This window comes from Pongo abelii, chromosome 16 (assembly GCF_028885655.2).
Source record: "Pongo abelii isolate AG06213 chromosome 16, NHGRI_mPonAbe1-v2.0_pri, whole genome shotgun sequence".
NCBI classification, from domain to species: domain Eukaryota; kingdom Metazoa; phylum Chordata; class Mammalia; order Primates; family Hominidae; genus Pongo; species Pongo abelii.
In genome coordinates this window covers 55,324,095-55,337,633 of record NC_072001.2, presented here as the reverse complement: position 1 = coordinate 55,337,633, position 13,539 = coordinate 55,324,095, and the positions used below count along the sequence as shown (strand labels likewise).

At 40.7% G+C, this 13,539-nt stretch overlaps 1 protein-coding gene across 4 annotated transcripts in view; it reads left to right on the top strand.

Moving 5' to 3' along the window:
- MYO5A (myosin VA) overlaps positions 1–13,539 on the top strand; it is a 222,693-nt gene that overhangs the window by 140,340 nt on the left and 68,814 nt on the right. For all 4 annotated transcript variants that reach the window (XM_024232523.3, XM_054531491.2, XM_024232521.3 and 1 more), the window contains exons 14-20: positions 228–311; positions 3,828–3,989; positions 4,964–5,061; positions 8,301–8,387; positions 8,476–8,584; positions 11,630–11,841; positions 12,725–12,881. In XM_024232523.3, coding sequence (XP_024088291.2) covers positions 228–311; positions 3,828–3,989; positions 4,964–5,061; positions 8,301–8,387; positions 8,476–8,584; positions 11,630–11,841; positions 12,725–12,881 — 909 coding nt within the window. The remainder of the gene's footprint in view (positions 1–227; positions 312–3,827; positions 3,990–4,963; positions 5,062–8,300; positions 8,388–8,475; positions 8,585–11,629; positions 11,842–12,724; positions 12,882–13,539) is intronic.

The window sequence follows — 13,539 nt, the reverse complement described above, 5'->3', positions numbered from 1 at the left end:
TCAGCACTACCACTGTTTCCTAGGAAAAACAGTATTTGAGGAGTTTTACTCTAGAGTTAACATACTTCTTACCAGGAATGGCCTTGGTTTCTTAGAAAAGACTGATAATACCAGTTTGCTGAGAGTTGATCATGTAGCCTGAGACTAATAAAGATTCTTATTATTGATGATTATAATATCTATTCAAAAGTTTTATCAGTTAAGGAGATTTTTCCATGTGTTTTCAGGTGGAATACCAGTGTGAAGGATTTCTCGAAAAGAATAAAGACACCGTTTTTGAAGAACAAATTAAAGTTCTTAAATCAAGCAAGGTAACTATGGATAGGCTTACTCTAATCCAGGATGTATTCAAAGCATTAGCTTTTTAACAATAAAAATGATTTTTTTTTTAACAAAAATCAGTTTCAGTTTTTAATTTATCAAATATGTAACACTTAGTGTGTTAGTCAAAGTAATTTAGCTGCATGTCAGGTCCTGTTCTAAATGTATTAAAAATGCTAACTCATCTAATGACTCTTATTTTATGGATGAGGCACCTGAGACACAGAGACTTCATGGCTAGTGAGTTTTCAAGCCAAATTAAAATCCAGGCTGTCTTGCTGTGTCTGTGCTTTTAACTCCTGTGCAATGTTTCTTTCAGTTTTGTGTGAAATTATTGCCTCCACAGTGGTTCTAGACTCTGTTGTGCCCTGGTGAGAGGCCATGAGAGAAAACAGTCTTTCTGCCCTGTCAGTTTGAAGGGAGGTACTAGAAACATGGCCTTACGCACTCCATCCAGATGGAGAATGATCTCTGGATCATCACTGAGTGCAGTTCCAGGTGTGGCCCAAAGCACTTTGAAATTATTTTTCTTAGGCATAGGTACTAGAGACACTGCTTTTTAGAGGGAAAAGAATATTCCAGATGGTAAGAGCTATGATGGCTACATTGTATTGATGATTGGGTTGATCCATCCGTTGACCTTCCATCTGGAAAGAATGGGGAGGGGAACATGGCTCATGTTCATCCCACAGAGAGCAGAGCAGGAAGCCAGTTACTTAGGTCAGCAAAATGAATATTCAGGTATTCAGCTAAAAATTAAAAATTTTCATGTGAATTCTTCTAGATTACTGACTGGCAGTCTTTGTTTTTCTATTTTATTCTAAGAGAATCTTTTTAACTTCAGTGGAATAGTATATGAATATTTTGACTGTTGTTTTTAGAATAAAAACCTTTACTATCAATTATTTTGATAATATAAAGATTACATAAAGACCAAATCCCAGTTTTAACCTTCAGAAAATAAGTTGAGACCAGGTGTGGTAGCTCATGCCTGTAATCCCAGCACTTTGGGAGGCTGAGGCAGGCAGACTGCTTGAGCCCAGGAGTTTAAGATCAGCTTGAGCAACATGGCAAAACCCCATCTCTACAAAAAAATACAGAAATTTGCTGGGCATGGTGGTACATGGCTGTAGTTTCAGCTACTTGGGAAGCTGAGTGGGAGGATCACTTGAGCCTGGGAGGTTGAGGCTGCAGTGAGCCGTAATTGTGCCACTGTACTCCAGCCTGGGAGACAGCGAGACTCTGTCTCCAAAAAAAAAAAAAGAGTTAAAGTGTCTAACAGGCACTGGGCATTAATTGTTTATAGTTTACAGGATTGATATGTAAGAGAAAATTCCCACAATGCCAATCTCTAAGTATTATTCAGTTAAAGATCTTTATTGGTTTGATTTATAAATAATGATAAAATTCTAGTTTTATTACTTTGTCAAAGTAATTTAGCTGAAACAGAACATTCACAGGTTTTCATCTGATTCTTGTTGTTGTTGTTGTTGTTGTTGTTGTTTTGAGACAGTGTCTCACTGTCACCCAGGCTAGAGTGCAGTGATGTGATGATCATAGGGCTCACTGCAGCCTCGACCTCCCTGGCTCAGGTGATCCTTCCACATCAGCCTCCCAAGTAGCTGGGATTACAGGTGCATGCCACCACGCCTGGCTAATTTTTTTGTTGAGATGGGGTTTCACCATGTTGTCCAGGCTGGTCTTGAACTCCTGGTCTCAAGGGATCCACCCACCTCGGCCTCCCAAAGTGCTGGGATTACAGGTGTGAGCCACCGCACCTGGCCAGGTTCTCATTCTTGAGGCATCCTTGATCAGTTATCTTTATTCTAATTTAGTTTTCTAATTGGCTTTTGAGTCCTTAGGCACCATAAGGTGGGTATGCATTCTGACAAATCATTTGTAGTGACTGCCAGTCTGTGTAACATTTTTTCCATTGAAGTGGGGGCAGTGTGTGATTTACCTAACATAGCTTGGAGCCTTCCTCTGCTCCTGGTCTTTGCTGAAACCCAATCTAGGAGTATGAACTTCATAATTTCACTGCATCTGATAGAAGCCAGTATCACATAGTGTAAATGTGTTCTCTTGGAAGTACTAATTTTAGAAGATTAACATCTGTGTTATGTGTTTTGAGTAGAATTATTTTTGTGGTAATACAGTGTGGAGTATGTTTTGTATTTATGTGTTTTGGCTTTTTTTTCCTGCAGCCTCTAGCTTACAACTTGAAAAGGAATTAAAAAAAAAAAAAATATATATATATATATATATATATGGAATTATAAACTTATCAGAAGGTGCCTTATTTGATATTTTTCCACCATAAAGAAATCTTCTGTGGCCACATCTAATATCAGGAAGCATATAAATAAATTGCAACTTGACTAAATACCACTAAATTTCAGTTCTACCAAATACCATTAAAATGAGTTTTAACCCTCTACTTTCTGTATAGCTGATTAATAAGGGGAAGCACAGTTCATCTACTGAGTTTATGCCTCAGATCTCTCATCTATAAAATAGAATCATGATAGCATCTAATTTATGGAATTGTTATGAAGATTAAATAGGTTGTATTAAGGTTAATAAATAATTATAGTTGCAAATATAGCTTGACTAATTAGAAGAACTGGTTTTATTTATATGGGATGTGGCACTGTTGTAAAGATATGTACATACATCAAGATGTTCCTTTGGATTCGTTTGAAGTCTCTTTTTTTCCATAAAATTTCTCCCAACCATAGTGACTAATATCATCTACCTACTTACTGAGTACCAGATCTTTTAATAGTCTTTCACACTGCTAACCTGATAGAACACAAAATTGATTACAGGAATTATTTGTTGAAGTTATAAATCCCTTGAAAACAAATATCAAATATACAGGATATGGGTAGGGTTTTAAACTTTTTTTTCTGTAACCCAAATTATCTTCCAAAAATTATTATTCATAACTTTTAAAACCTTCTAATATTGTAGAATTTGTTTATGACCCTTTCCTGCTGAGATTTTTGGTGATGTTTTTGGGTTAGTGCTCAGTACTTAAGTTAGTAGGTAGACAAATAAAGCAGGTGAGTAAACACTTGATAAATAACTTGCAAACTTGGACTAGTGTTTTTCTCCACATGATGCTAAAACAGTTTGTGGAACTGAGGTAATAAGACTTTCAATTACTGTTTTTCTCATAAAATAATTATAGTTCAAGCCCATTAATATGTTTAGATTTGTCATTTCCTGTGGATTAGGTTTTCAAGTCCGGGTGCAGTAGTTTTGACTTTGCTTTCCCCTAGACGTGGTTGTAGAATTATTGCATTTTTCCATATTATTTTTTTATAGCACTTACCTCACCTTCCTCTCATATTCTTGGCTCTTAGCACAGATACTGACTCTTTCTGGAGTGTCACTCTGACAGTGATTACTTAAGGAAGGGAATCTCTGTAATATTTCTTTTGTGAAGGTTTGTGTTCAAGTTTGGTTTAGAATGTAATTTCCTTTTACTGTTTCTGACTTAGTTTAAGATGCTACCAGAACTATTTCAAGATGATGAGAAGGCCATCAGTCCAACCTCAGCCACCTCCTCAGGGCGCACACCCCTCACACGCACTCCTGCAAAGCCCACCAAAGGCAGACCAGGCCAAATGGCCAAAGAACACAAGAAAACAGTGGGGCATCAGGTGAGTTCAGGGAGCTGCTGCTGCCATGCTCCTTCCTTTCTGGCTCATCTGAAACCTCAGATCTTCCCTCTTCAGCCTCTCAGGTGGGATCCTCAGGTGAGGAGAGCCTAGAGCTTTCACTGTGAGATCATACGACACCATCCACTAAAACTCTTCTCCACCCAGTTTTAGACCTGTGACTCTATGTAAGCCTTTCCCGAAATAATTTTCTCTACAGCTTAATTCTCTAGTGCATATCATCTCTCTCAGACCACCCCATCTTTGCTTAGTTTTCTGTTTGTTTTGTCTCTGTATTTGTATGGTGCCTCGGTCAGCTCCTTCAGAACAGGGCCCTCACCTTTCTTTGATGTCTTATGTTCTCTGAGAGTGGGAAATGTTACATACATGCTTAGTGCCTGAACAGGGAGTAGGGCTTTTAATGGAGGCTGAGCAGTCCTCAGCTTGCTCTCCTGTGCATGGGACCCTGTGCCTGGTATAGACAGAAACAGGGCCTGACCCAGGTCCATAGCCTCCAGTCCTGATCCTAGGTCCCTAATTTTAACTCCTCTCTGCCTATCCTTTGTCATTCTCTCACTCATTACCTATACTCTTTTAAGTCATCTGCTATGTTTTCCAGTATCTTCCATCAAAATTCCCACTTTATGTGATTAAATAGCCTTAAAGCAAGGTTATATTATTAGTTACATATGACTAAGCTCATAACAGGTTTCTGTAGCTTCCTGTGGGGAAAAGGAGTGGGAGTATAGGAATCTATATTTAGCAGAGTAAGCATGAAAATGGTAGAATTTAGGCAAATTTTAACCAAAAGCCCTAGCATTCTTGTTTTGTGGCAGCTCCTCTTCTGAAGATGGGTCAAGTTTATAAGTGGCAAAGTTTTCTCCATTAGTGTCATAGGAAGGGAATTTCCCATTGTTTTACCTCATCTTCGACTTTGGACAAGGCCTTGATACCCCCTTCTGCCCTTTTTCATGCAGTTCAGAAACTCCCTGCACCTGCTTATGGAGACACTCAATGCCACTACCCCTCACTATGTGCGCTGTATCAAGCCTAATGACTTCAAGTTCCCATTCACGTAAGTATTTCTGAACCACCCAATGAAAAAGTACGTGTCTTATAAGAAGTGCCAAACCAACCAAGCAAACCAATATTTTCCTTACATTTTTACAAGGAAAAAATATTTGGGTAAGTCTTCATGCCTTGTAGAGGGAAACCAGTAGTCAGTAGATTATATTTTCAGTTTTTGTCCCTTTTGAGAATGTGAGAATAAATTAGCAGCCATCTGAAGATTTGAAAAGTTGAGGTCAACCAAGCATTCTGGTTCTGTTTTCTGTTTTGAATTTGCTTCAATTGATCTCTCTGGAATTTTCGTTGATTTGGGCATTAGGTGGAACCAGCACTGGCTGGGATAAGACTGTTTTGCAAATGCTAACCTGCTGCTTCTCCACTGTTGAAATCATCAGAGGGTGTCTGTTTTCACCAGCACCTCCTCCTGCTTCAGATACCATGCATGAAGGGAGAATCAATCTTTCTGGAGATTTTTTTTTTACAAAATCTCCAGATTTTTATTTTTTACAAAATTTTTCACAAAAATAGAAATATTTTTCTAATTTTATATATTTATTTATTTATTTTGAGATAGAGTTTCGCTCTTCTTGCCCTGGCTGGAGTGCAATAGCGCGAACTCGGCTTACCACAACCTCTGCCTCCCAGGTTCAAGCAATTCTCTTGCCTCAGCCTCCCGAGTAGCTGGGATTACAGGCATGCACCATCATGCCCAACTAATTCTGTATTTTTAGTAGAGACAGGGTTTCATCATCTTGGCCAGGCTGGTCTTGAACTCTTGACTTTGTGATCTGTCCCCCCTTGGCCTCCCAATGGGATTACAGGCGTGAGCCACCATGCCCAGCCTATTTTTCTAATTTTAAAAGTAATACATGTACATTGTAAAGACAGTTTTCAGGAAATACAGAATAGTAATAGTATAAAAATAAATGAAAAAGCATCCATCAGCCGGGTGCAATGGCTTACACCTGTAATCCCAGCACTTGGGGAGGCCAAGGTGGGTGGATCACCTGAGCTCAGGAGTTTGAGACCAGCCTGGCCAACATGGTGAAACCCTGTCTCTACTAAAAGTACAAAAATTAGCTGGGCGTAGTGGCGGGTGCCTGTAATCCCAGCTACTCGGGAGGCTGAGGCAGGAGAATCGCTTGAACCTGGGAGGCTGCAGTTGCAGTGAGCCGAGATCGCGTCACTGCACTCTAGCCTGGGGGACAAGAGCGAGACTTCATCTCAAAAAAAGAAAAAGAAAAAGAAAAAGCATCCATCATACCCAGAGAGATAACTGGTATTAACTGTCATACATCGTTCTTGATTAACCACCTTCCCTTCCCTCCATGTTCCGTGTGTGTGTGTGTGTGTGTGTGTGTGTGTGAGAGAGAGAGAGACACACACACACAAAAGGAGGGGCCTTGTGCTATGATTGCTGTTTAGTCTTTACTTTTAACTTGACAGATTGTGAACACTTTCTCTTTTGGTAAATAAAAAGTCACATAATCATATAATGGCTACAGAGTATCCCATTGTATAGACATAGTATCATTTATTTAAATTAGTTCCTACTGATGGCCACTTAAGTTGTTCCAACAATGCTATAATAAACATCCTGTGCCAAACATTTTTGTATATTTGTCTGATTATCTCATTGGGATAATGTGACTCTAGAGGTGGAATTTATAGGTCAAAGACCAGGCACACTTAACAAAGGTTGTAATAGCTCCCACCCCTCACCCCCTCCACAGTGTATGAGTGCCCTTTTCCCTACCCCCGTGCCAGTCCTGCTGTCTGGAGATTCTGCCTTAGACTGGAGCGCAGTTCTGAAGGACTGCTGTCTTTCTCTCTGCTTCATTACCAAGAAGTCCTTCCTGGAAGAAGTGGGAAGCGGGAAGAAGCTGCTACACTTGGGCCTCTGTCCTGGACAGCCCTCAGGACCATGACCTTTTATCAACCAACCCCCTCTTCCACCACCAACAGAACACCTGAGAAGATAGCACAGGGGAGGCCCAGATGAATCACTCAGAACTTAACTATGGGAGTCACAGGAGCAATCATTTGGCCGAAGGGAAACCTTTCTACTTCCTCTTCAGTGCCAGTTTAACTTGAAGATGCCATTTGCCTAGAGTGAAATAAATACAAAATGTAATACAAAACAAAAATCTTGTTCATTGATGTAGACACTATGTTTAGAACAGTAGTAATTTTTAAAAAAATATAACTGTATGGGGCATATTTAATTTGTGCTTCCTGTTAGAGAAATCTCCAGGGTTGACCAGTCTTTATTCCAGGGGAGCTCTGTATACTGAGCTAATGACTTCTGAGAGCTTCTTGTCAGGCCATGCCATGAAATAAGTATGGGCAAAGTGCAAAGGAGTGTTGTGTTGTTGCTATTGCTGTTTTTTAGACGGAGTCTCGCCCTGTCACCCAGGCTGGAATGCAATGGCGCGGTCTCGGCTCACTGCAACCTCCGCCTCCCGGGTTCAAGCGATTCTCCTGCCTCAGCCTCTGGAGTAGCTGGGATTACAGGCGCCTGCCACCATGCCTGGCTAATTTTTGTATTTTTCGTAGAGACAGGGTTTCACCATGTTGGCCAGGCTGGTCTCAAACTGCTGACCTCGTGATCCGCCTGCCTTGGCCTCCTAAAGTGCTGGGATTACAGGCGTGAGCCACTGCGCCCAGCCATGTTGTGTTGTTTTAAATGTGCTCAGTGGACTTTCTTTTTGTTGTTGTTGAGACAAAATCTCACTCTGTCGCCCAGGCTGGAGTGCAGTGGCACGATCTTGGCTCACTGCAACCTCCACCTCCCGGGTTCAAGTGATTCTCCTGCCTCAGTCTCCCGAGTAGCTGGGATTACAGGTGTATGCCACCATGCTCGGCTAATTTTTCTGTTTTTAGTAGAGATGGGGTTTCACCATGTTGGCCAGGCTGGTCTTGAACTCCTGCCCTCAGATGATCCACCCTCCTGGGCCTCCCAAAATTCTGGGATTATACGTGTGAGCTCCGGCGCCCAGCAAACTCTTATGAGTTTGTGGTTTGAGTTGCAGGTAATGTTTACAGCTCTTTATTTTTACTGCTTATCGTCTCCTCCCCATTCTCTCATAGTTTTCCATTTTGATCACTGCTCCCACTTCTGAAAGCTTTCTTTTCTGATTTATCCATTTTGCTCTTACAAAAGAATTTACACCCTGACTGAAGAGAGTAATTTGTGGCCACTAGCCAGGTTCTTTGTGGACTAACAGCTTTGATTTTTATGTGTAGGTTTGATGAGAAGAGGGCAGTGCAGCAGCTGAGAGCGTGTGGTGTCCTGGAAACCATCCGAATCAGTGCGGCCGGTTTCCCCTCACGGTGAGCCTGGCATTTTTCAGATGTAAGGGATCCTAATGGGAGAAGATCCTAGTTCTTTAAGTAAACTCAGATGGTTTTCTTTTAATAGGTGGACTTACCAAGAATTTTTCAGCCGCTACCGTGTCCTAATGAAGCAGAAAGATGTGCTGAGTGACAGAAAGCAAACATGCAAGAATGTGTTAGAGAAACTGATACTGGTGAGAAAGATTTCGCTTACCGTCATCTGAGCAGAAGGCCTTGTGGTTCTGACCTTGGAAAGCCCCAGGAACTTTTGTATAACATTTTACTAATCCAGATCATTTCGGGGTGGGATCAGAGAGGGGCACGCTACTGTGTTTAGGATGCTGGAACTAGTGAGGATGATGGTCCACCATCAGGAGGCAGAGCTGTGAGGCCTGGACCCACACTTGAGACACATTCTTTTTAGACAGCTTGATTATTATTGATAAAAATGTACCTAGTACTTACTTCTAGAAGACACCAGGCCAAATGCTGTGTGATTAAGAAAAAATAAGTCTTGTTCTTGGGTAATATAGCCTTACTTGGAAAGTAATACTTTTTAAAGACGAGTATAATATTTAACCGTAGTGTCTATATCAAATGCTGAATGAGTGGAACAAGAAATCGGGATGACAAAGTGACGTCCAGCTATGGGAAGGAGAGGTTTCATGAAAGAGGTGTGTTTTGAGTCAGGCCCTGAGAATGGGTAAGGTTATGCAAAAATGGAAAGAGAATATTATAAGGGGGTAAGCATAGGGTTTGCTCTGAAAACAGTTTTTTGCAGTGTGAGATTTGTGTATGGGACAGTAGAGAAATGGTTAGGAAATGTAGGTTGGTGTTACAGAGAGTCTTGCAGTCCAGGCTAAAGAGTTCTCCAACTTTACTGTGACCTGGAATGCTTGTTAAAATACAGATTGCTGGGCCCCGCCATCAGAATTTCTGATTCAGTAGGTCTGAGGTTGGGCCCAAGAATTTGTATTTCCCGGGTGATGCCGATGCTATCTGAGGACTACATTTTGAGAACTACTGATCTTGGTCTTAGAGAATTAAAGATTCATGAAAGGTTTTTAAAATAATATTTTCACTTGGTTAACACTATCCTAGATGGAGTACCTCACTTCGAGCTAATTGATCATAATTACTAGCTGTGAACTAAATATGATGCCCTTTTTTTGTTAATAATATTTTTTCCTTGAAAGAGCTAAGGCCACTTCCTCAGTAATGCTTTTTTTTTTTTTTTTTTTTTAACTGGGGCTTTTTGAGTTTGCCCCAATTCCCTTCTTTTTTTTTTTTTGAGACAGAGTCTTGCTCTTTCACCCAGGCTGGAGTACAGTGGCACGATCTCGGCTCACTGCAACCTCCGCCTTGTGGGTTCAAGCCATTCTCCTACCTCAGCCTCCCCAGTAGCTGGGATTATAGGTGCGCACCACCACACCCAGCTAATTTTTGTATTTTTAGTAGAAACGGTTTTACCATGTTGGCCAGGCTGGTCTTGAACTCCTGACCTCATGATCCACCCGCCTCGGCCTCCCAAAGTGCTGGGATTACAGGTGTGAGCCACTGCGCCCAGCCTGCCCAATCCCCTTCTAACCTGTGTTCAGGTGGGAATGTAGAGCAGAAAGTAGGAACAGGCCTATTCCTGGTCCTCTCACCCAGGCCATTTCAGGCCTGGATCAGGGTTTTGTGGGAATTTAGGCAGAGGAGGCTGAAAGATGGAGGCAGGGTTGGTGTGAGGTGTGAAGCGGGATGGGGGTAAGGACCACTTTTCTAGCTAGGGTTCCTATGTAAACTTTATTGATTTAAATTGAAATAATTGTAGATTATTTAGATATATGTGGATGTTTCTGATTTTTTGGTTTCACGTATGAGATAATACGAGATATCTACTCATAGGGAAAAATGATTTTCTCTGTTTTCCCTTAGACTTTCAGATCACATGGCCAAGCATGATGGCTCACGCCCTTAATCCCAGCACTTTGGGAGGCCGAGGTGGGCAGACTGCTTGAGGCCCAGCGTTTGAGGCCACCCTGGCCAATGTGGTGAAACCTTGTCTCCACTAAAAATACAAAAATTAGCTGGACGTGGTGATGCTTACCTGTAATCCCAGCTACTCAGGAGGCTGAGGCAGAAGTGTCACTTGAACCCAGAAGGTGGAGGCTGCAGTGAGCCAAGATCACAGCACTGTACTCCAGCTTGGGAGACAGAGCGAGACTCGTCTCAAAAAAAAAAAGAATTTCTGATCACAGTAATGATTCTCATATATAAATTCCATTCTTTGATGCAAGAACGGTTAATGATTTGCATACTTCTATATAAGGTGAATCACAATGTAATATAAATGATTATATTTTTGTAAAAGGAGTTTGAAAGGATTTTTTTTTTTTGAGACAGATTCTTGCTCTGTTGCTAGGCTGGAGTGCAGTGGCACGATCTTGGCTCACTGCAACCTCCACCTCCTGGGTTCAAGCGATTCCCCTGCCTCAGCCTCCCAAGTAGTTGGGAATACAGGTGCATGCCACCATGCCCGGCTAATTTTTTGTATTTTAATAGAGACAGGGTTTCACCATGTTGGCCAGGATGTTCTCGATCTCCTGACCTCATGATCTGCCCGCCTTGACCTCCCAAAGTGCTAGGATTACACGTGTGAGCCACTACACCCAGCCAATTTGTAGGATTTTAAACATATTTATGGAGTTTTGTTAGTTTTCAGATATTATTGATAAAGCCAAGAGCTAACTGTTTAGAAACGTAATTCAATGTGAATACCCAAGGATTTTGGTTTTTGGTTTTTGAATTTTATTTCATATACATTTCTTCCTGCCTTATTCTTCACACTGGTGTTTTTGTCCCTTCAGCTTCTCATGGAATATACAGCCCGATGTAATCCTTACAACCTGGGTCAGTCAGAGAGAGTCAGCATCTCCATTTCCTTGAGATGTTTAAAACACAAACAAGCAAATAATAACTGCCTATAACCCACAACCAAGTTTTGGGCCTGAGATAATAATTCCAGGTAGAATAATTCTGGAAAATAACTCTTAAACTGCAGTTTTTCTTAAAATCCCTTCTATTTGCTCAACTTGCATAGGATTAAAAATCTGGCTCCATTAGTTAATTGTGATGTAGCCTAAGTTTTAGCTAATAGATTCATTCCTTTACTGATTCTGCTTTTAGACATTTTTTCTTTTAAATTTCATTTATATGATTATTATTTCTGAATATACAATTTCTTCCAAAAATAGGACAAGGACAAATACCAGTTTGGTAAGACAAAGATCTTTTTCCGTGCCGGTCAAGTGGCCTATCTAGAAAAATTGAGAGCCGACAAACTGAGGGCTGCCTGCATCCGGATCCAGAAGACCATCCGAGGGTGGCTGCTGAGAAAGAAGTACCTACGCATGCGGAAGGCAGCCATCACCGTGCAGAGATACGTGCGGGGCTACCAGGCCCGATGGTAGGTCTCCTGGGGACAGATTAGAGTGCCCATCTAATTCATTGTCCAACCAAGGACAGTTTTGAGTGGTCACCATACCTGAAAAGATAACACCTCACCTTTTCTTAGTTCCAAGGGACAACAAATTAACTCATAGGACAGCTAAATAGAATAAAATTTCACTCAGCCTTATGAATGATTCAGATTTATCTTCAAAACATTTACAAACTGCTGCTTACTTATGTCCTCAAAATTTTTATTTTTGATACTTTTATATTGGGCTTGAGGAAATCATGTATCAATTAAAACAGTCATGAATATGAGCTAGTTAATAATGACTTCATTGAATAATTTTTGGGAGCAATTAACTGAGAGGGTCTGGAAGAGAATTACACTTTAGTGTGATTACTTATTAGGTTAATTTTAATTGAGAAGTATAAGTAGAAATGAATTAATCATGAGCTTATAGCCTAACAAATTCAGGAAAAATATGGTAGATGAATAATGGCTAGATCCAAGAAAGCTGGTGATAAGTATGAGATTACTGTGTATGTCTGTCTGTTCTATAAAGAGGCATGGCCTGGGGTAAATGGATCCTGTTGTAGAAAGAATGAACTTTTGTGAATTTTGCTTTCTTGTAAAATCTGGCAATGTGGGCCGTCCTACTTTTCAGAGTTAGGGAGGGCTGAAATGAGATAATAAATGCAAAAATACTTTGAGAAACTATAAATTGCTATACAAATGTAAGTAAATATAAATATTGTCTTAGCATGCACATTGTTAGAATAATACAATGGAGGTACTATTTATGCCTAAAACAGTGACACTCTTTTAAGTTTCTCTAACATGTATTCCTGCATTTTTTTCTGATTACTGACAACATAATGTTATTTTCTTTGGCCAGCTATGCTAAGTTTCTGCGCAGAACCAAGGCAGCAACCATCATTCAAAAGTACTGGCGCATGTATGTGGTCCGCAGGAGGTACAAGATTAGACGAGCTGCCACTATCGTTCTTCAGTCTTACTTGCGAGGCTTCTTGGCCAGAAATAGGTATCGCAAGGTGAGACATTATTTTCAACTTTGTTTATTCATTCTATTAGCATTAATCAAATTCCACATCTGTACAGAGGCTACAATGAAGGTAGGAACTGTATGGGGACAACCAGCTATTGAAATGCATATTTATTTATTTTAAAAAATTCTTTTTTAGAAATAGGATCTCGTTCTGTCGCCCTGGGTGGGGTGCAGTGGTGCAGTCATAGTACACTGCAGCCTCAAACTCCCGGCCTCAAGCAGTCCTCCCACCGTGGCCTCCCAAAGTGCTGAGATTACAGGTGTGAGCCACTGTGCACATGCCCAGCCTGAAGTGCATTTTAAAATACTAAATAATCACATATAGTTATTAACAAAACAATGGGAAAAAAACTTTTACCTCCTTCTTTCTCTTTGTTTATATAATTTGAAAAAAAAAGTATGTTAGTTTACTGTGGCTGCTATAATAAATTATCACAAACTTGTTACCTTAAAACAACAGAAATTAATTCTCTCAGAGTTCTGGAGACCAGAAGTCCAAAATCATTATCACTGGGACAAAATCAAGTTGTCAGCAGGCTGCTCTCCTTCCAGAAGCTCCAGGGGAGAATCCATTCCTTGCCTTTTGCAGCTTCTGGTGGCTGCCAGCATTCCTGTGCTTGTAGCCACATCAGTCCAGTCTCAGC